The 23582-nt window shown below is 46.3% G+C and overlaps 1 protein-coding gene across 1 annotated transcript in view; it reads left to right on the top strand.

Annotated features, from left to right (window-relative positions):
• Positions 1-22422, top strand: part of LOC136654163 (transmembrane protein 263-like) — an 85383-nt gene extending 62961 nt beyond the window's left edge. Inside the window, exon 3 of the mRNA XM_066631108.1 lies at positions 22136-22422. Within this exon, the coding sequence (XP_066487205.1) occupies positions 22136-22422 (287 nt within the window). The remainder of the gene's footprint in view (positions 1-22135) is intronic.
• The last annotated feature ends 1160 nt before the right edge of the window (positions 22423-23582 follow it).

Raw genomic sequence — 23582 nt, 5'->3', positions numbered from 1 at the left:
TAAAAAGTTCAATGTTGTTGTTCTTATGTTTTTGCTTTTTATAATTGTGTTAAAAGATAGTCATTTAGCACCCCCCTTAAGGGAGTGCATAGTATGTAACCAAGTTTTTAAACTTTCCCAATGTTTGCATAGCTCATGATGCAATGTCTTATAATGTAAATGTAATTCATGGTGAAATCCCAATGTCCATTTTGCATGGTGTCAAATGACCCCACAATGCCAAATGCTATCTCAAATTTAAATAAATAAAAAGGGGGACAATGTGGTGTTTTTAAGTGCTTAAGCAGAAGCACACAGAAAGCCTTGGTGATATGGCAACGGGCAAACCCTCCCTTGTTACGGCATGCCGACAGGGATGCTAGTTCCCAGGCTGAAGTGTGACAATAGCTGATACAGCACTCTGTGAAGAAGTACCCATTGTTCTCACCTCTGTATGAGATTCTAATGTGGCTTTATCTGAGAACTGAATGTAGCTGTTAATGTTGCAAGTACAATAAAAACGCAGGAGGAGGCTAGTAGAATCAGCTTTTCTCTCTCTCTGCTTTGAATCTAAAAGTCTGTCTCTCGTCTCTTCCTTGGCTCCCTGATTCTTTCCTGCACTTATCCAGCAACCTAGCCTGGGGGCTTGGTTGCTCCCCCAAGGGTCACTGCAACATGCTGAACCACAGAACTGTTGGCTTTCGGACTTCCAATTTCAGGAGTGGCCCCCCCCAGCAACGGTGAGACAGTAGCTCTGTACACTAGCATCTCAATTGCATGCAGAAGGCCCCGGGTTCAATTCCCAGCATCTGCAAGTAGGTTAGAGAAAAATTCTGATCTGAAGCTCTAGCGAACTGCTGCCAGTCAACACTGAACAAGCTGGGGGATTGGTCTAAGGCAGCTTCCTATGTTTCTAATCCAGTGTTTCTCAAATTGTGGGTCAGGACCCACTAGGTGGGTCCTGACCCACAATTCATTGCAATATTCATTGCATTCATTGCAATATTCATTGCAGTATTTTATTTTTAATATATCAGACTTGATGCTGCCATTATATGTGACTGCATTTGGGGAAATGTGACAGATCTTTACTTATAACAGGTTACTATGTATATGCTTTTAACAATGATAGTCAATGGGACTTACTCCTGGGTAAGTGTAGGTAGGATTGCAGCCTAGCATTGTCAAAAATTTGCCTGCTTGATGATTTCACTTCCGGTCATGACATCACTTCCAGTGGATCCTGACAGATTCTAAGTCTAAAAAGTGGGTCCGGGTGCTAAAAGTTTGTTCTAATCCAGGGGTGTCCAAAGTTTTTGGCAGGAGGGCCACATCAGCTCTCTGACACTGTGTCGGGGGCTGGGGGAAAAAAGAATTAATTTACATATAAAATTTGAATAAATTTACATAAGTTTACATAAATGAATATATTAAAGATAAACTTATATGAATGAATGAAGGTCTTGCAATAGCTCAATGCCTATAAAAGGCCTTGTACAAAGCAAAGCTGGCCTTTCCTTTGCTGCCGCTGCTGCGTCACAAATATGAAAGAGCAAGCAGTGGAGGGAGCTCTCATCCCACAGCTCACACAAGAGGTCAAACAGTCGCCCTCACGCTGAGAGAAGTTGTGTTGGGCCAGTGCGGGCTTCAACAAATCTCCAGAGGGCCAGAGGCTCATTGGAGGCTGGGGGCTCCCTGAGGGCCGCATTGAGAGACCTCGAGGGCTGCAAGTGACTCCCGGGCCGGGGTTTGGGCACCCCTGTTCTAATCTAACAACAACAACAACAACAACAGCTTTATTTTTACCCTGCCTTTCTCCCCGAAGGGACTCAAGGCGGCTTACAACAGGTTAAAACAGATTAAAAACATAATTTAAAAACAGATAGAAGCATATTAACACATATCATAAAAACAGTAGTCAGATAAAAAGTAGTAAAAAGGTAAAAAGAGCATAGAGCAGCAAGTCATAAAAGAATCAGGCCTGTAAAAAATTAAAAGATGTTGAAAAGATGTTAAAAAAGCTGAGAACTCAGAAGGCTTGTTTAAACAGAAGGGTCTTCAGGCTTCGCCGAAAAGTCTCAAGAGAGGGAGCCATTCTTAAATCAAGGGGAAGGGAATTCCATAGCGTTAGTGCCACTACTGAGAAGGTCCTATTTCTAGCCGCCGCCCCACGTACCTCCCTAGGTGGCGGCACTTGTAAAAAGAAGATGTAATACCACCTTCTTGGGGCCAAACTAGATGCGATGGGGCAGCTGCCTTCATGTTCACATATAAAGCAGGAGTGGATCTAGGCTTTACATGAGAATTGCCACAGAGGAAGGAGAAGCCACCCCCCCACCACCTGCTTTACCTCTCTGTGCTCCACTGCTTTTATTCTCAATGCAAAGAAAACTGGTGACAGTAATGGAAGGTGCAGGAAAGGTGGATTTGCTCCCTTCCTCCTGTTTCCCACATAAAAATGCACATGCATGCACACTTGCACTGACAGCCCCTAATGGGCATATGTGAATAAAATACACATGGTTTTCCAATCAAATCCAGTTTGGTCCTCAGTTCTGTAAAGTGCCGCAGTCCCAGTCTCTGTCTTTCCAACAAAGATTTTGAAATGAGCAATATTGTCGGGTTGTGTTTGTCAAGCACAAAAGAGCACTATGAAGTGGGAATGGGCAGAGTGTACTTAGAGTTCTAGCCAGTGCTTTCTTTTTTACCTGTGCTACATAATGATCCATTTAAACAAGCAAAGAGTGAGCTGAGTTTGTAATAGCAGCCAGGGGGAAAAAAATACCTCTTGAATGTGGCCAGTAGAGAAGTTAACAGCTAGTTGGCTGGAGCCCAGGTAGCCTCACTTATTAACTGCAGACAAAGTCCAGAAACTGGGGGATAATTGGAGACAAAAGTAATGGCCCAATAATAGAGACTGATCTGTCGGAAAGCAATGTAACCTATACAAAGACAGGAAAAGGGCTGCTTTTTGGATATCATCCAGGTGCAGCCATCCACCAGCTGGAAGATTTCTCTCCTGCTGAGCAAGGTGAGGGAAGAGAAGTCTGATATCTGGATAGATATCACTGGTCTGAGTGCAAATGCACCTTTCTTTTATCTCCACACACAGCTGGATGTGCTTTTTCTTTATTTTTTGCATCTGTTTTTCAAAGGACGTGGTTGTCTTGGACCAGCCAGTTCAGACTTTAAAAAGCTGAACAACTAGTAAAATATTAATCCAGTGGCATCCATGGACTAGAACCAGTGGTAGCCTCACTTAACATATAAACCCTGGGGATCGCTATGCAGTGGAAGGAAAGATTTATTTCCCTTGTCTGTCTGTCTGTCCAAGGAATATCTGACTTATATCCAAGGATAATATCTGGTGTCAGAGCACACTTCCCTTCTCTAATTTTCAACGAGGGGTTTATGAAGTTTATGAGTGAACAACTAATCTAGACCAGGTGTGAACAGGAGGACAGTATAAGACTAGAATGTACAACAGCAAGCTGCTGTACTAGTGGGGAGAAGGGGAAAGCAGCAATACACTCTGCTGATACACCTTCATACATTCCTAGGTAGTAAGGTGAGGGCTGATCAGCATGCTGATAGAAACTAGTATTGTACCTTAGAGCTAAATGCACATATTTCTAAGAGATTGGGATGAAGTGTTTGGAGGCTTCAGACTTCTTGTAAAGGGATGCAGCAATTTGGAGTTGAACACATAGCAACAGGCATCTACAGCACTGGTTCCCAACCTGTGGTCCATGGATACCTGTCCATCAGGTCCATGGAGGTCCTCACAGGTGGTCCGTGAGACCCTGAGAAGTGGTCTGCAAGATCTCAAGGGGGAAAAAATCACCTTTGATCACTTCCAGTGTCTTGCTGAGCAAGCAATCTCCACCAAAGACCACCTGCAGACCACCTGCAGCCACAACCACAAGTGTCTATGGGTGGTCCATTCTCTGTCCTCTCTGATAATCTGTGGGGGAGTGCTTGGGAGACAAACCACTAGAGAGAATGGCGGTCAGACCACCCATAGCCGCATGTGGTCCATGACAATTCCAATTTTTGCCTCCATGGTTCTCAGGCTCCTAAGGGTTCAACTCCCTCCATCTCACCTATGTCAGAGGGATATTATGTAAGAACAGTAAAAAAAATGTGGGGCAGGGTGTGTGTGCATGAAGACTATGCAAGCTACACTAAGCACATTGAGAGAAGGGTGGGCTGAAGATACAGTAAAAACAGCCCTATCCTGTGCTGCCTTGCAGCACTGTGCAGCCCTAGTGCTGGCGGTAAATGTCACAAATGTGCCGTAAGGCACTTTTGCACCAACCACCGAGTAAGCAGTGCTGGCAGGGAAGCTTGCGTTGACCCGTCAATGCTGCTGCAGGAGCCCTGGCTGCTAGCGGTGAGGAGGAAGGCACTGTCCAACAGGGGGGCTTGGAGAAGGTGGAGGGATGGTGTGGGGAAGGTCTTCCAGGGTGGAGAGAGGGCGGAAGAGGGGGAGGGATGGGCCAGGAGGGAGGGTGGAGGCTTCCTAGGCCGATTCATATATCCTCTCCCAGGCTCGGAAGCCCAACACAAGTCTTGAGTCTGTGATTGCTAAACAGCAGGCGCAGACTCGAGAAGCCCTATTCAGCAGGGTTGAGATTGATTTGGGGTAAGGGGACAAATGTTCCCTTCCCCTGAGGAGATCTTCAGCCTGCTCTTATCCCACACAGGATGCAGCAGCAGGCATTTAGGATTGGGCTTTTAAGCATGTTCTTTCACTGAAGGAGAGCCCTGTGCTACACAACAGCCTCTCTATATTGTTTCATGCCCTCCTTGAGCCCCAGAGAAGAAAATGGACATATAAATGAAACAAACACATACTATATGATTGTCTCACAGGACCGGGGGAGGGGGGGCTTTTTGGTGGACCGCTGTGAGATACAGGAAGCTGGACCTGAAGGGCCCATGGCCTGATCCAGTGGGGCTGTTCTTATGTTCTTATGTTCTTATGGCTAGTTGCTCAGAGGACACTCCCATGGTCATGGGCTACAGTGCACAACCAAGAAGAAAGGCAGCTCCTCAAAGACTCCATACACAGTCCAAGCAAACTCTCCTCTTGCAGTGCCACACTGAAATGTGCTGGGGTTTCAATGCCCTGTTGAGATCAGCTTGTTCTTCTAGGAAAATTAGCACACTAGCAGAGCTCAGCAGGGCAGAAATGGTTTAGTAGTAGAGTTAATGAAACTAACTGCAGATAAATACCTGTTTGTGGCTTATTTGTAAACAGCTTATGTTTTGCGGATGGGCTGTAGCTCAGTTTTGTTTGCAGAAGATCCCAGCTTGAATCCCCAGCATCTTCAGGTCAGGTTGGGAAAGGCCCCTCTCTGTACACCAGGAGCATCGCTACCAGCTAGTACTGAACAAGATGAACCAACGGTGTGAATCCCTATAAGGGAGTGTCATAATTTCAGTTGTTCCTAAATGTTCAGTTCAAGGTTGCTGAACCCCATTTTAAGAAGGCTTCAGTCTCTGGACACTTTTAAAAATTCTGTTCAAAATATTTGTAGTTAGATTTGCCTGAGATTCATTCCTATTTAAAAACAAATCTTTCCAATTGCTGTTATATAACAGGGTTGCTCCCCACACAATGAATCAATCCTTCAAACCTCCGTAATGAAGAAGTGTCAGACTTAAAAGAATTCCTGAAAGCCCTCTGCGAAATCTTCCACTGGTGGGTCTGTTCATCCCAGGACCTTTCTAAAAGGAGCCATCAGTGGAAAGATGGCTGATCATGTTGAGGCATTGCCTTTATAATTACCTCAGTAACTTCTGGGGATGTTCTGTCCCTTGTCCAAATAAAAATCCACTGGATTTTAATCAAAGAGCAAGGGGAACTTTATTTATTTACTGATCACAAATTACAAACCCTAGTAGCAAATTCCCTATTGTATCGATATGCAAAGTATGTGTCAACATAGTTCCTGAATCAAGAAGAGGAATTTGATCGGGGGTAAAATGTTTCTTTTGGATCCTTCCCAAAAGGGGAGGGGCAAATTAGAGGGGGAGGGAAGTGATGGGGGAGCAGAACAGGGGTGGGGGCAGAACACCCAGAAAAGACTTTGGAGCCCAGGTGTACCAAGCTTCCCAGTGCAGGGTCCAGGTCTACCCGCCCACACAGCATCAGCAGCTAGATATATTAATACAAAAAATCAAACACAAGCCTTAGTCTCTCTAAAAACTTTTAACTATAGAAAATCATTGCAGAAAATTAGCATCATTGTATTTAGGCTCTCAGTAAAATGGAATGTGTCTCGGGTGTACCAAAACTGACTTCTGTAGCAACAGTAGTTCCCCAACTGTGTCCCTGAGCTCCTATACACTCCTTCATGGTAAGCAGATCCACAAGCCAAAGAGCTCCTGTAGCAGACCAATTTCCTCCCAGATGTGACACTGTGTCATTAACACATTCTTTGATGGAGTGCATATGGTTTGCAGCTCAGTCATCACGTTTAAGCATTTTTAAAGCTTGAAAGCAGCCCACTCCCAACTGGGCTGGGACTGGGGTATGGGAGAAGTTGGATGTCCACCTTCCCTCCTGTATTGTTTCCTCAATGGAAACTGTGTTCCTCAAAGCTGCTACTGGCTGCAGATGGGAAATTCAAGTGTACTATAACGTTGGTCTTAACTTACTATGTGGCTGAGATACGAAGCGGTCAGAACACACTTTTGGACTACACAGTTTAGGGACTGTGCAAAGCTCTGGGTGGATGGAAGGCTTCCAGTTATGTGGGAATGGAAAAAGAGGAGACCTCAAAAGTGCACAGAAAACAGGGTTATTTTCAGACAGTGCTGGTGCCAGGGTCCTGGGGCATAGTCCTGAACTGGCTTTCCATGGCACCCCACTCACCCCCAGAAGACACACTGAGCATGACCACTGCCACCAGAACTGGGAGTTCAAGGGTCTGCCCAGCTATATGGACCCATAACCAGTGACCTACCTGGCCAGTCCCTGATGCCACACCCAAGTAGCGCAGAAAACAGTTGTTGCTTTAATCCTGCATCCGAATCACCCCAAAGTGGTACTCTAATGCTCAAAATGCCCTGGGCAAGACCGTGTGCCTCCAGGGTTTCCTTGCATTTTGTTTCTGCATTTTGGTCCTTCCTTTCTGGTTTCCATTGGTTCTAGTTATGCAACCCAAGTACAGAACTAAAATTCCTGGTATTTGTTTTGAGCACTATATGGTGAAATGTTCTGACTTGCTTAATATTGACCCAGCCAAAGTCAATAGGAACTGCAAATGCTAAGCAGTTCTGTCCAATATTTCCATCACTGTTGAAAGCATTAAAGTGTGTTTGAAAATAATGTTTTGTTTCCTTCTTTCTGATCATATCAATCAACAGTGTTTGCTCCTTGTTTTCGCCAACAATTCAGACCTTTTACTGAAGCCAAAACCATTCCTAGGGCAGACTCATGAACCTCAGGTTGTACTTTGCCTGCAGTTTCCAGGTTACAGTCTTTCATAAAGTAGCCATAGCTTAGTGGTGGCAGTGCCATCGCTCGGGGCCTGCAGACTGCACCAAGTGGCACACTCAGGGAGGTGACTCCACTACTAGCCAAAATTGTTAAAATCTTGGTGTTTTTGAATAATACCATCATGGTATATATCAGGGGTGGGCAAAACCTGGCCTGCAGGCTATTTGTGGCCCTCAGGGACCCCAATCCGGCCCGCAGGGAGCTCCAATGAGCCTCTGGCACATCGGATACCGTTGGAGCCCATCCTAGCCATGGTCATGACCACCAGACACAAGCCGCGGGCTGAGTTAGAGCAAGGGTTTTTATAATCTCCATGTTTTTTCTGCCTTTCCTGGGTGTTATTTTAGCCCAACCCCCATCTCTTGCCACTGAACAACTTACTTCTCCATATGTTTCTGGCTTCGCCTATGTTTTCACTCTGCAAGAGATGTGTGGCAAACAGTTCATAGTTTTCATGTGGTTCTGCATGCCTGTGTTATAGTTCTCATGTGTCTTACAAATCAGCTCAGTGAAATTAATTCATTCATATAAGTTCCGTTTCTAATGTATTTATTTATGTAAGTTTATGTAAATGTATTCAAATTTGAAATGTAAATTAATTCTTTCTTTTTTTTCTCAGGCCCCAACACAGTGTCAGAGAGATGATGTGGCCCTCCTGCCAAAATGTTTGCCCACCCCGGTATATATCATTTGATGTGGAATTTCATGTGGAATGCAGTGAAACACCCCATGTTGAATTATCTGTATTCTATTGTTATAGACAAATAACCAGAAGATAAGGAAACATTTATTCCCTTACCTGAGGGCTGCACTGCAGCTGCGTCATTGATGGAAAGTTGGATAGGATTGGGCCCTAAATTTAAGAAGCCTGAGAGAATAAAAAGTTTGTCACCTGGATAACAGTGTCAGTGCTAGATGAGTGGAAGGGAATCCACAAAGGGAATAAGCAATGTCTCATTTTCTTCTGACACTGAAAGTTCGGTGCTCACGTCAGCATAGTCACTGTGGTCACCGTCATTATTTTGGGAGGTGAGTCACGGCTTTAATCTTCAGCTCATAGAAAGGGAGAAGAAGGACACCACGGGACAGTGGTGGGACTTACCCAAGCCTGAGTCGAAAGATAAGGGACAAACTGGGGTTGTGTGTCCAACTTGACACTTAGGGTCTGTGGCTATTTTGAAACCAGGTGTCTTCCAGGAAAGGGGATGTTCCCTACCTGCTATGGAATTATTTATGGCTCCAGTCACCTGAGGGAAACCTTCAGGGTCACTGTAACCTATATTTAAGTTGGCAGCGAAAGCCTCCTGCACCAGCCACCTACCCACTCCTTGCCAATAGCTAGTCATAAATTGAGAAGACAAAGGTGCTCTGTGTCCTGCTCCCACGACTCTTTTGTTCCAGAAGGAGTCTTCAGAGGGCTGCAGCAATTGCTGCGTCTATGCCCCAGGAAGCAAGCTGTCACCCCAGCAAACCATCCCCAACTGGTCTCTTAAGCAAAACCGTTTCCCTTTCCTATCTTATTCAGTTATTATTTTGCAAAGCAAAAAGGAGAGAGTACTTGTGCCACAATGTGCTGTGTAAGTGGTTCCTCCCACCTGGGCCTCCAAGAGGAATTGTATCAGGGGGTACAATGTTTCTTTTGGGCTTCTTCCCAAACAGGGAGGGGGTGAAACGGGCTGGGAGGTGGCAGTGGGGTGAGCAGCACTTCTGTAGCAGCTGTAGTCTTGCAGCTGTGTCCCTGAGCTCCTCTACACTCCTTCATGGCAAGCAGATGCACAAACCAAAGAGCTCCTGGAGCAGTCCAGCTTCCTCCCAGATGAGGCACTGTTAAGGAATGTACACATTCCTCGGTCTGGTGCATATAGCTTCTGGCAGTAGTTACGGTCATGTGCCATGTGCATCCTATGGGGGCAGTGAGTCTGGGTGAGACTGGAAAGTGTCAGATCCCAGGAAATTTCTGGGCCCCCTCCTTCGGCTCCTGGGCCCCCTTTCTGACCCTGGGACCGGGTACAAATTTACCCCCCTCTCCTTGGCCCTGCCTCCCACTCAATGTTTGTGCCATTTGGGACAGAGACAGGATTGTTGATCCTGCCCTGAATGGCTCTGATGGAAAGTGGATGTGGCCGCTTACATGATGCGTTGCAGTGCCTGCAATACTTACCGTCACCCCCCACCTGTAGCTATGCTACTGGTTGTGGTCATCCTTCATCCTAAAGTAACAGGTGTGGAAGGTAAGGACTCAGTTTTGTCATTGTGTAACCTGGAAAGTGCTAAATCGCAAGCCTTTTAGTGCCATTGCTGCCCTGTCACTCATCCCATGCTCTTTACACTGTGCGCTTCCAGGATCTGTCAGCCAAGTTAGTTTTGTCTGTATTATCCAATGCTATGCAGAAATTGATCTGGAGCAGGGAGAGCCTCAGCACAAGAGGATAATGTACTGTGTGTGGGTGCTAACCCCAAAGGAGAGAACTGGCGCATATGCCGGGGTGTCTCTCTCCCCCCCCCCTTTTATTCCTTCTCCTCTAAATTGACTTTGAGTGAGGTGAGGCTAAAGAGACCCTTGGAAAGGGCAGGTCACTGATTGAAAGGAAAAGGCTTGACAGATGGCAGAGCATTTGCAGCCTCCACAGCAGGCTCCAGGGAAAAGAATTTGCTTCCTGGGCTGCCTGCATGTCTGTGGCTCTGATTATTTGGTGCATTTTCATCTTGGCTGCCTGTCTGTATCTCTTTCTCAATCCATGCCACCAAAATGCTTCGCTCACTCCATTGTCTGAGAGACTAATTTGCGCTGTAAATCCGATGCTTATCTTACATGACAGCTTAGATGGAGTTTATTGCCGTCCCGAAGACAAGCTGAGCGGAGGCTGTGAGGGAGTGTTTGCTGCAGTGAAAGATGCGCTCGCGGCCTTGTGCGTTCTCCGTCTGATTTGAGCAGGGCCGTCTTTTCTCGTTCTGGGCTCTGGGTGGCCTTGGTTTTTATGGAATATAGAATACGGCCAGGGCCCTGTGGATTGCCTTATGCCACAAACACAAGGAGCTTCAGTGCTGGCACCAGGTTGCTGTGATTTGCGATGCAAAGGTCATTCCTGGAGCCCTCCACGTCCACCCTGATGGTATTTTGGGTGCCACTGCTATTGAGAGTCCAGAAGTCGACCCAGCCATGTAGGTGATCTGATGCGCTTGGGCCTTTGGCCAGTACCCAGCCTGGCTGACCCTGATTGCAGCTCTTTCCACTAACAGCCAGCTACTGCCAAGTTCAAAGGTTAATTAGTACCAGATGCACAGGACACACTGGGAACTGCGTAAAGAGACATCAATATTCCAGGCAGTTTTAAATACTTAATTTGCACAGCCACTTTCATCTCACAGCCCAATTCTATCCTTCTCCCCCCCCCCCCCCCGGTGCAGCCATGCCAGCAAGGGGGATCAGTAGACTTCAGATGCACAAGGGGATTTAAATCCCCCTACACCTCTGTAAGCTTCCCACTCAGTAATGGGTCTCCTTGGACCTGTGCTAGAGATTTTGCTACTTTGAGGAGAGAAAGGGGGTGGTGAGGTTGCAAGAAAGAGGGATAGGATCCAACATGCACCATTGCCATAGGTCCAGAAGTGGAACTTCTGGTTTCATCGCGCTTGGAACTTTCACTGTTTAGAAGCCACAAGGAGCCCTGCAAGTGCTGCAAGGGCTCCCCACACCCCCTGGACCCTGGGAGCACATATGGTTTGTTAAAGAATAGCCCCCCTCCTCTTGCAGGGGCACAATCCTGGAGATCGCTTTGCTGCTTTCCCCCTGCCCCCACCCCTTAAAGGGAACGGGGCAATGTTACACAAGCTGGTAGGTCGTGATCCACCAGTTTTAGAACCACTGCTCTAGCCTTCCCAGCATCCCAGAAGCTGCTGAAAAGTGTTTTAGGGTGCTTTTACAGCAGTTAACACTGGGGGAACACCAGCACTAGCTGTCAGTCACTTTGTGGTGAGAACTGTGTTGAACTATATCCTAGAATAGTGCCTTGACCTGCAGGTTAAGTGTTCAGCTGTGGGCCAGCTAGCACTTTGGCAATCAGACATTCAAAACACTGACCAAATGAGTCAGTGTAGAGATTACTTTAAACTGGAAGCAAATGAAATCATGTGACCTCACTGTATAAATAACCAAGTCTAATCTTCTTCCACTAGCAGCAGCCAGCAGTCTACTATAGGACTTGTATCTTCAGGTGTGTGTCTTACTGTCATCCACTTCATATCCACACAGCCAGTATTCAAGGCATATTGAATATTGGAATATTCAAAGTATATTGCAGTACATCACAAAGATCCCCTGTGCTTCTCTGAATATTAGCAAGTAATGAAGGGATGACCTCTGCACCCAGTTCACAGCCCTGGATTCTTGCTACACTGAGCACATCCAGAAGCAGGCATCCCAGCATAGAGGGGAGGGGAAGGCTGCATAGGACAAAGAAGGCGATCAGTGGGAGATCAGAATACACTGGCCTCTCCAGGCTTGGTGTGACACATCCTCAGGTGAGCAATTCTGTTGTCTATTCAGTGCCTGCTTTTTGGAGTTCCCAGGCCCTTTGCTCACCAGCTGAGGAAATCCACTGACTGAATCAATATTGAATTCAATCTGTTTCAATCTTTCATTTCACTGGAAATGAAAGGGGGGGGTGGAGATGTCAAAAGGTGTTTTTCTGAGCAGAACTGCTGGTTTTCCAGCATATTAATTATGTTCAAAGCAGCAAGTTTTTTCTTTTTAACCCATACCAACTAAGGGCCCAATCCTATTCAACTTTCCAGCACCGGTACAGCCTCAATGCAGCCCTGACATAAGGGAACAAATGTCCCCGTATCTTGAGAAGGCCTCTGTGACTTCCTGCCCATCACAGGAAGCAGTGCATACCCCATTGGCACAGCAGCAGAGGCACTAGGAAATTGGATAGGACTGGGCCCTCAGCCAGCCAATTGCTTAGAGGCTCCCACTCTCAGGCTGGTCAGAAATGTCCTAGGCCAGTGGTATGGCATGGTCATGCTGTCTGACAAATAGCACAGTCTGACAAATAGCACAGTCTGAAACAGTGTGAAGATTGTTGTCTGAAGTTCAGAGATGAGGAACAAGCCCCAAGCTTCAGTCACATGCTGGGGGAGGGTGATTCTAGACCAAGATATACCTTGCCAGGCCTGTGATGGTGGATGAGATACCTACAGCATCTGATTGGACCTCCACATCCTATTTATCCCCATCCCCTCCCCTTTGGGAAGTCCACCATGTGATTCTCCGATTCAGCTCCTTTTCTCAGCTTTTGTCTGCGACAGGGAGTTTGGGCCTTGTGTGATGCCATGGTCTGCATAAAGCGCCAAAGGATCTCACCCTTCAGAGTACTAACGGGGTCACAGCAGTTCTCCTTGCCAAGTAGATGACTAGCTCTGACAGGACCTCTGGCCTGGGCTCTGTGCAGAGGCATCGTTCTGTCACATCATTCCTCAGGCTTTCAGCCATCCACCATTCATCTCTGCAGCTCCCCAACTGCACAGGGGACACTCCCACCGAAAGCCCCCAGCTGCTGGGTTCTGCTGCATTAAATGTTTTGCAGTAGTTATCAGCGCTCTCTCAGTAGAATAGGGATGAGAAAGAACAGTACTAGGATATCTGGATCCTTGCCAGTTGTGTCCCAGTAAACACGCCCCAGGCATTAATGTCCGGATATTTATGTCGAGTTTTTGTTTTTGTTTGTTTTGCATCCCGGTTATTTGTGCCCCACTACAACTTGGCAATAAACCCCATGTTATATATACTAAGCCTCTTATCCCAGCCCTAACCCTAAGCCCTAACCCTACCTTTCCATTTTAAAAATAAAAAGTACATCTAATATAAATATATGTATAGTGGAACACAAATGTACAGGATGCAAACAAACAAAAATAGGTACAGATGTCCAACGATACCAATGACCACGAGGCATTTGGCCAGGGCACAGTTGTGCAGGACAGCAACTGTTACCCTGCACATGCCTGATCTTGTCTGATCTTGGAAGCTAAGCAGGGTCAGGCCTGGTTAGTACTTGGATGGGAGACCGCCAGAGAATACTGGGTGCTGTAGGCTTATGCCATAGTCTTTCGAGACTGAAGGTTGCCAACCAACCAGTTGTGCAGGATAGAGAGCAGCGTTTTTGCATTTCTTATTATTTCAAGGCACAGGGCATGTCTGCATGGAAGCTATGCTGGCTAATTCCAGGCAGTTGTGGCTACTCAGTGGGGAGCGAAAAGCACTTTGCACATGGACGCTGAGCTTAAAGCATCATGAGTTTTGGCCCTGGAAGAGACTGAGCTCGCTCTGATTCACCCTAGCTTCCAGAGGGTTAATGGTGGCTGCTCACACCCCACGCTTGAAGTTCAGAATTTCACAAAAATGGTGGCTTTCCGGATGTGCTGTTGCAACTTCTACCCAACCTGAACATTTTAAAGGGGAGAGATGGCACAGAAGTCTCTTCCAGGCAAAAAGGGAAAATTCCCAGAAATGCATGTGAAGAACTGATACTTTTCCAAGTACAGAAGCCGCAGCTGCCAAATCTTCACGCAGGGATGGCACCAGCTCCTCCACGTGTTTTGCTCACCTGCTTTGACTGTCTTCTCACCTTCTGCCTGCTGCAGGGCAAAAAATGAAGGGTTGCTGTTGTGGAAGAGGAGGGTGGGCGAAGGGATGGGGTGCATGGCAGGGAAGGAAGAGCAGCAGCTACACCCTCGTATTGAGCACCTTGGAAACCAACAGACACCATCTCTGAGTGAAGGTCTGGCACCTCACCTTTCACTCAGAAAGGGTCGGGTGGCAATGCCCTCATGAAGAGTGGTTGTGCCATTCAGGCTGTAGTACTAGACACACTTGAGAATAAGCTCTGTTGAATGCAGTGTGGGCCTTACTACAGAGCTAATATTCATGGAACAGCATTGTCGGTCACTCGGAACTCTTCTTACATTATCATTGCCCCCCCCCCATGGTTGTAGATCAGCTGCCGCAGAGAAGCAAGTGCCACTTCTGCAGGGTTGTAAGGCAGCAGGTGACTGTTACCCTGCACATGCCCGATCTCATCTGATCTCGGAAGCTAAGCAGGGTCAGGCCTGGTTAGTACTTGAATGGCAGACTGCTTGGGAATACCGGGTGCTGTAGACTTATACCATAGTCTTTTGAGACTGAAGGTTGCCAACCAAGGCGGCAGGTCAGAGTGACACTTTCACAGATCCAGGAATTGACTTAGGGCACAATCCTAACCAGGTCTACTCAGAAGTAAGTCCTATTTTGTTCAATGGGACATTCTCAGGGAAGTGTGGTTAGGATTGTAGCCTTTGTTGAATAACAGCCCAATCTGATCTCCCAATGGAGCCAACAGAGACTGCGCTGCATATGATGGTGGCTGTGGAGAGAGATCGGACAGCCTTTAAGTGATTTTTGTTTACTTACCTCTGATAGGCTGCCCTATCACCTATGGGTCTCCTCAGACCTACGCCAGCCATTTTGCTGGTATATGTCTGATCAGAGAAAAGAGGTAGGAAGAATTCAAAAAGGGGATAGGATCTTGACCTGCCGATGGGATCCACCCCCTCCCTGCCCATGACACACAGCTCTGCTGCCAACTTACCAGCACCGATGGAGGCCTCTGGAGCCACTGCTGCGCACACTGCACCCCTGCCTGTTTGCAGCAATAGTCTGGCAGTGCAGGACACCAGTCTAGCTTTTGCACTTCCTAAAACTACCCTGCAGTGCAAGGACATGATATCCAGTGGAATCATAGGATTGAACCTTTTTCCCACTCAAAGCCCTCAAGGGGCTGGTTTTTAGAATAAGCTGACCATGCTTCTCATTTGTATTAAATTGAGGCTGCCATCCTAACCACACTTTCCTGAGAGTAAGCCCCATTAAACAAAGTTGGACTTACTTCTGAGTAGACCTGGTTAGGCTTGTGTCCTGAGAGTCATGTTCATCACCGTACTCCATATTTATATGGAATTAAATGGATATTTGTTTACTTTAAAAATGGGAGTACCTGCAGCTAACATTAAGTAGCTACAGCTACCCCTCTTTCCCCTTTCCCATTAAGATAGGTGCATTCCAATCCCAGTACACTCTCTCTCTCTCTCTCTCTCTCTCTCTTTCTCTCTCTCTCTCTCTCTCTTCCCCCCTCCCCTTTTTGGGCCAATATGTCCAAGTAGCATAACACTGAGCTGATCAATGTTCTGGCATGCAAAATCTTTTAAACTAACTCAAGGCAAGAAGGGCAATCTTAAACAAACAAGCAAGAAAGAAGGTTTATTCACAGAAAACAGAATGGAATATGAAAGCATCCATTTAAGAAAATAGAAAGCCTTCTACAACAGCTAAAATACTGGAGAATGTTTGCCAAATGCTTTGTCATAGCGCAATGCTTAACACTACAGCAGCTCCAAAGAAAGTTGCCGGTCCGTTTCAGGCAGGCAGAGTCGCTCTCTGTTCAGGGAGCAAAATAAGCCTCTTTCATGCAGCAACTAGCAGGCCGGATTCTAAACAAGGTGTTTCCCAAGTCACTGAAGCAAGACTCTCCTCTATGGGAGAAAAGCTTCTTGTTTCAGGTACAGAAAGTGCACGCGTGAGCCGAACCAAATAAAATAATTTTTGGATACATTTCTCATTATATGGAGGACATAAAGCTGAGTCATTGCAAGAAAGGAGGATCAACTGCCCATTAGGCTTGGAGAATACTGATCGGGACATATCTGTCAGGAAGACTTTAATGACTCTTTGTACATGAGCAAATCAATGAAGGGCCAGTATAAGAAGAAAATAGCCCAATCCTAACTAAATCCCTGCACAGTGATGCAGCAGCTCTGTCAGTGACATTTACTGGGACTTGTGCCACCCCAAGGGCATTCCTTAATATTCTGCCCCCTGACCCAGATATAATTGCAGTGACATGATGATGTCCATTCTTGTAACTCCGTGGCTACAGAAAACCACAGATAATTAAATCTGCAGTTGGGCCACAGGGGACCTCTGAACATAACCAGGGGTGCCCTCCGGTCATGTCCAGAGGGTGTTCTGAGATGCAGGGAGACCACACGCAATATCACTGCCACTAGTCTGAGTTGATCCATGCCGGAGGATCAGCCTAGGAAGGGGGTTAGGATACAGTGTGTCCTGGGCCCAATTTGCCCACTCCACCCTGTTTCTTCCCTGTTCCACCCCCCTCCCTTTCCCCACCCCTGCACTGGACTTACCTGGTGCAATCGGTGTCACCAACAGCATGCGCAGGAAGGCTCTGGCCTTCCCACCAGGACACTGGCTTGCTGTGTTGTCGCAAATCAACAGTGTTTACAGTGCTTTGACAACAGTGCACACTGGCAGGACATGTGCTTGCTGGTGAAGCACTTAGTTAGGATTGGGTCAAAAATGTGTGACCTTGCTACATTTTCTGACTCCAATTCAGCTTTGGAACACACAGCAGAGGCTATGAGAGAAATGCTAAACTCAATCTACAGCACAGCGTGGATCATACGTGTGCCACGGATATCTAATCAAAAGAGCACAGCTGTAATCTTCACAGGGAGAGAACAGTGTCACTGTTAGTTACTTGAACCAGATCAGTTCAGTTCAGACTTTATTACAGTTGCAGACCAGCCCAACCAGATCCTTTTCAGCAGTGCACAAAGAATCTCGCAGCTCTTTCTCCCAGTATCTGTCATGATGAAGCTGACCAACAAGACAAGTGGACAAACACTTTGTCAGGATTCAGCTACTCATCATGACTGCCTAGTATGTTTTTCTCTTAGCCCATCAGAATACTATTCAGATATCCTAATGAGACTCCAGTGACTAGTTTTGCTGAGGTAGAAGCAACCAAGTTTTCGTTGGTTTAATTTAATTTAAAACAGCTGTACAAAAACAAAGGGAAAAGTACCTGTGTATATATACCACATTAAATTCATAATGAAATAAGACAAATTAATAATGTACAGATGAAAATATGAGAAGCCATAAACCCATCAATCCTCTGTTTATAAAATCCTATATACCTAACAAAGTAGTTTTTGTGTGTGTCTGTGTGTGTGAAACCCAGACAGCTACAAATGGAAATAGTCAGAATTCCTGGAGGTGTTGACGCTGTGCAATTCCAATAATTCAGATATGTTACCCAGATTTTGTTAAAGCTCTGGGCATCCTGGATCTTGCTCTCTCACAACTTCTTATAACATGTTATTTTATGTATAAACATAATTGGCCAAACCTGATGTTTCAAAGTAAGGACAGATGGTATCTGAGAAGTTCTCCAGTTTTTATCTAGAAAATGTGAGCATCCATAAGCATATAAGTTAGTACCAGGCTGAAGCTGTTTCTTTACATTGTATTGGCAACCTTCAGTCTCGAAAGACTATGGTATCGCGCTCTGAAAGGTGGTTCTGGCACAGCGTCTAGTGTGGCTGAAAAGGCCAATCCGGGAGTGACAATCCCTTCCACACTGGGAGCAAGTGCAGTCTGTCCCTGGTCTGTCTCCCTGGCTATGGGCCTTCCTTCTTTGCCTCTTAGCCTCAGACTGTTGGCAAAGTGTCTCTTCAAACTGGGAAAGGCCATGCTGCACAGCCTGCCTCCAAGCGGGCCGCTCAGAGGCCAGGGTTTCCCACTTGTTGAGGTCCATCCCTAAGGCCTTCAGATCCCTCTTGCAGATGTCCTTGTATCGCAGCTGTGGTCTACCTGTAGGGCGCTTTCCTTGCACGAGTTCTCCATAGAGGAGATCCTTTGGGATCCGGCCATCATCCATTCTCACGACATGACCAAGCCAACGCAGGCGTCTCTGTTTCAGCAGTGAATACATGCTAGGGATTCCAGCACGTTCCAGGACTGTGTTGTTTGGAACTTTGTCCTGCCAGGTGATGCCGAGGATGCGTCGGAGGCAGCGCATGTGGAAAGCGCTCAGTTTCCTCTCCTGTTGTGAGCGAAGAGTCCATGACTCGCTGCAGAACAGAAGTGTACTCAGGACGCAAGCTCTGTAGACCTGGATCTTGGTATGTTCTGTCAGCTTCTTGTTGGACCAGACTCTCTTTGTGAGTCTGGAAAACGTGGTAGCTGCTTTACCGATGCGCTTGTTTAGCTCGGTATCGAGAGAAAGGGTGTCGGAGATCGTTGAGCCAAGGTACACAAAGTCATGGACAACCTCCAGTTCATGCTCAGAGATTGTAATGCAGGGAGGTGAGTCCACATCCTGAACCATGACCTGTGTTTTCTTCAGGCTGATTGTCAGTCCAAAATCTTGGCAGGCCTTGCTAAAACGATCCATGAGCTGCTGGAGATCTTTGGCAGAGTGGGTAGTGACAGCTGCATCGTCGGCAAAGAGGAAGTCACGAAGACATTTCAGCTGGACTTTGGATTTTGCTCTCAGTCTGGAGAGGTTGAAGAGCTTTCCTTCTGATCTGGTCCAGAGATAGATGCCTTCTGTTGCAGTTCCAAAGGCCTGCTTCAGCAGGACAGCCAAGAAAATCCCAAACAAGGTTGGTGCAAGAACACAGCCCTGCTTCACTCCGCTTTGGATGTCAAAAGGGTCTGATGTGGAGCCATCGAAGACAACAGTGCCCTTCATGTCCTTGTGGAAAGATCTGATGATGCTGAGGAGCCTGGGTGGACATCCAATCTTGGGGAGAATCTTGAAGAGGCCGTCTCTGCTGACCAAGTCAAAAGCCTTTGTGAGATCTATGAAGGCTATAAAGAGTGGCTGTCGTTGTTCCCTGCATTTCTCCTGCAGTTGTCTAAGGGAGAATACCATATCACTGGTGGACCTGTTGGCTCGGAATCCACACTGCGATAGATGACTCGTCAGCCTAGAAAGGCAGCTCATCTAAGAGAAGGAAACTCTGACCTCAAACCTCCACTGCCTTGTGGCTACATCCAGTTGTGGAAAAGGCTTCAGGAGTCAACCTCGAGGCAAAATCAGGAGCCGGAGTCCCTTAGGCAGTTCATGGCTGAACACAGTCACGTTCTGGCAACTCCTGCGACGCCACTGGAACCAACCGTATTGGCTTCTGCCTTTCCATTGGACCATTCCAGCGACGTGGAGAGGGGGGATTTGCTGCATGGGTAACAGCCTATCCTCCATACCTTCTTTACCCAGGCTTCGTGCACTGGAGAGGACACTCCAACTTCGCCATACGGCGTCGGCACAACACGGAAAGCAGCAGTTTACCGGTTATAAGTCTTTGCTCGATTGGCGTAGAGCATGACGCCAGGGGCTGCTTCCGACGGTGGGAGAGATCATTGCATCTCATTGGGCAGCTACCGCCCGCCTTAAGCTGGGCAGTCCCCAGCCAGTAAGGTGTTGCCTCGCCACGGTCCGTTAACCTCATGGGGTGCGTGGGGTTTAGGGTGAAAACCGACAAGTGGATCGATAACTCTGCACCATGCAACAGAAAACAGAAAACTACTGCCCTAAAGCTGGGCACCTGGAACGTTAGGACAATGACACCTGGCTTCTCTGATGACCTGCAAGAAATAGACGACGCACGCAAAACAGCTGTCATCGACATGGAGCTGAGCAGACTGCAGATGGACATCGTCGCCCTTCAAGAGACTAGGCTGCCAGATTCCGGATCTGTCAAGGAGAGAAATTTCTTTACATATTGCTCTAATAAACCCAGCAATGTGACAACTGGATTCATAGGAATCTCATAACCAATGACCTCCTTGATTTGTAATGGTATAGTTCCCAAGGATTTCTGTACTAAACCTCAGTTCCACCAAATGCTGGCAAAGATTCCACAATTTGATGTACATCTCCAGCACCAATCTGACCCGATTCCAAAAATCCTAAAAAGCCTCACTGGGATACAATACCATAGGTTATTGTATTTAAACGCTTATTCAATAGCATATCACATATCCATTGTAAGTCACAGATTGTTCTCCATTGGGTGACATCTTTTAAATTCCTGTTCCCATTTCTGTTCAATGGTAACGTTAATCAAAACTCTCTGCATCAAAAGACCACACAATTTTTGACATTAATTTTTTACAGTTCCATGAGAACAAACTGGTTTCAAATATTGCACAATATTCATTTATGCTTCTTTCCGGAATGCATGTTCTTATATTGATATGTTGATATGGGGAAAGAGGAAAGTAGACATCCAAATATGACAACCGCTCATAAGATACTACTGTCCTGAATAAAATACCAATGATTCAAACAGAACCCATATATCAAAGTTGCCTGCCTATCTTGCTGTAAAAGAATCCTGTACCATTAATTGTAGTAATCAGTGGAGATACCGGGGGTTCTAGTATACAATGGTCCTAGACTTTCAAGATTGCTTGCTAGACTCCTTTAGACTGCCTCTGCTTCTTATTTGTTTTTTCCCCACCATATGCAATTCCTCTGGTGGATGTTTAGATCCAATTGCTTAGCCTCTTGTGGTGATGATCCAGATTTTATACCACTGAGCCATCGTATATAGCCAAAACAATATTTTCTGAGACAAGGTAGAACAACATTTCCTCGTTTTGGATAATGTTATATTTTGTTTTAACACACTCAAATTGATCATTCACATGTATTAATCCTAGCTTGTATTTTCTTTAATGTTATATTTATACACTGCTTTTCAGCAAAAAAAAAAAAAAAAAGTTGAAAAGCAGTGTACAAAGAAAACACAGGCCTACAAAATTGAGGGTCAGAAAAGTTTTTCCCAAACTTTATGGTGGTTTGATATGAATTTGGAGTGCCGATTCCAAAAATGGCATCCGTTTTGCCCTATCATGTCTAGTTTTGGAGATATAGTATAGCCTCATTAGTGAATGGTTCAAGCAGCTTCCTCATGAGGAAGCTGCTTGAACCATTCACTAAAGAGGCTATGCCATGGTTATGCCAAATGTTGATGCCATTTTTGGAATCAGCACCCCAAATATACCCAGGAATTGGTGTAACGTTTAAGGAAGCAAAATGTGTGTTGGCCTGTGGAATCAAATAACCAAATGGCACCCTGTCCCAAAAAGGGTGGGATGCCCTTTTTTCACGCCCTAAAAAGATACAGAAGAACACCAGCAACAACAATGAGACAATGAGACACTGTGCTGGGGTGAAGAGGGACATTTACTCTTCCCCTGATAAATATAAAAGAAGCACCATTTGAAAAATCGCCTCTTTGCCCAGTTAGCATCTGCCCCATACTCAAAATATTTTTCCAGAACATTTTCCTTTTCAAACATTCTTTCAGGTAGTCCCATTTTATTTCATCAAAAGCTTTTTTCCACCATCTACAATAAAATAAAATAGATTGGGTTCTACTTGCTCTTTTGCTAATGTTATCAAATTAATAACTTTTCTTATATTCCAGTTGCTGGCCTGTGACAATTCCAGTTTGATCCTCTGTTACGTAATCACTTAATATTGGGTTTAACCGTGCAGCTAAGATAGATGACAGCGTTTTGTAGTCAGCATTTAAGAGGGATGTAGGTCTGCAACATGATGGTTCTTCTGGATCTTTATTTGTGAATCATTACGAAGCTTTAACGCATCTTGGCCTTTCTGTTATCTCTCTTATCAGGTGATGCGAAAAGTCCCCCAAAGTTGGAATTGCTCCAGATGAGTTGGAGAAATCTAATTTTTTGCTCTTTTTTTTTTTTATCTGTACACCTTGCAGGTTCCAGCAAAGACCATCCAGAGCAACAACCAGGTATGATTTGGAGAGTGACTGGAGGCTTGTACAGCATTACCCAAGGAGCTGTGGGGGCAACGCTGGGAGGAATGGCTTGGGTCAGTTGCAAAAGCTTGGATCTCACCAGAACAGCAGTGACCAGTGTCCCTGCAGCTAGTGTTGGGCTTGTAAAAGGCAGTGTCTCGGCAGTGACTGGTGGTGTGGGGGCTGTGGGCAGCGCAGTTGCTAGCAAGGTCCCTTTTACCACCAAGAAGAAGGATAAAGCTGACTAGCCACAGGTGCAACTTGCTTTCAACTGTTCACCTAGTCCCAGCATTTTCCCCAGCACAACATCTTTTAGGATTGCAAACCAACACTTCAGGGAGTAAAGAAACTGCTCGTTTGGACAATAGTTGTGGATCACTTAGTAGGATAATTTGCTTAGTGTAGAGCTCACAGAGTCACATTTAACACCCCTCACTTGCACAGAGAAGACCACTTTTCTTCTGAGGGGCTGCGTGCTCCCTAAAATTTACTGGAGGTTGCCATCGTGCTCCATCTCTTTGAATATACTGGAAGGAAAATTCAGTTGTGGAGCTGTGTCCTGGTAGGAAGTCCAAGTCTGGTCCTTCTAAGATTGCCAAACTGGCCACTGCAGTCTCTTCTTCCTTTTATAAAGCCACCAATGAAACCAAAGTCTGGGAGGCAGTACATGTCCATTATCTCCAAGCTGCTGCTGAGGGGAAGAAGCATTCATGTCCTTACCTGAAGGAGGTTATATTGGAATCTCAGAAGACCTGGCAAGGAGGTAGAAGTGGTGTCAGCAGTGGCCCCTCTAAGGGTAAGGCCTGGGCATCCAGCAGAGTGTGCTGCACTTGAAGGCCATAGGGCCCTCAGGGATATAAGGAGCACCTGAGGCAGGAAGGATTTGTGGGTTGTAGAAGGAGTGCAGGTTGGAGATGAGACTGACTTGGTGTATTGACTTTGGACTTGGATACCCTGACTTACCTGGAACCTGACCTCGGACTTTGCCTTGGATACTCTGACTGACTTTGTGACTAAGTGACTGACTAAGGGACTGCTGGAGACACTGGAGGTTGGTGTGTGGCTACCCAAGACCTGCTGAGAACCAAGGGTCTGCTGTAGTGGTGGGAGGCTGCTGGCAGGAGAGAGAACCTCTGCAGGTTGAACAGGCGAGCTACCCTGGAGGTGGGGTCCAGCAGGACTGCAGTGCAGAACCAGGGTCATTTGTTGGGGGAAAGAAGGGGAGCTAATTTGCTTAAAGTGGGCATAATTCTCCAGGCAGAGCTTGGCCTTGGAATCTGGCAAAACAGAGGTGTGATATGGTGACCAAGGCAGGGGACAACACTATCAACACTGTGCCAGTGACTGGGCACACAGCACACTAATGTCAACATTCCACATCCATGGAAGATACAGTTGGACAAGAGGA

Source organism: Tiliqua scincoides, chromosome 1, assembly GCF_035046505.1.
Source record: "Tiliqua scincoides isolate rTilSci1 chromosome 1, rTilSci1.hap2, whole genome shotgun sequence".
Lineage (NCBI taxonomy): Eukaryota > Metazoa > Chordata > Lepidosauria > Squamata > Scincidae > Tiliqua > Tiliqua scincoides.
This window is presented reverse-complemented; position numbering and strand designations above follow the sequence as displayed.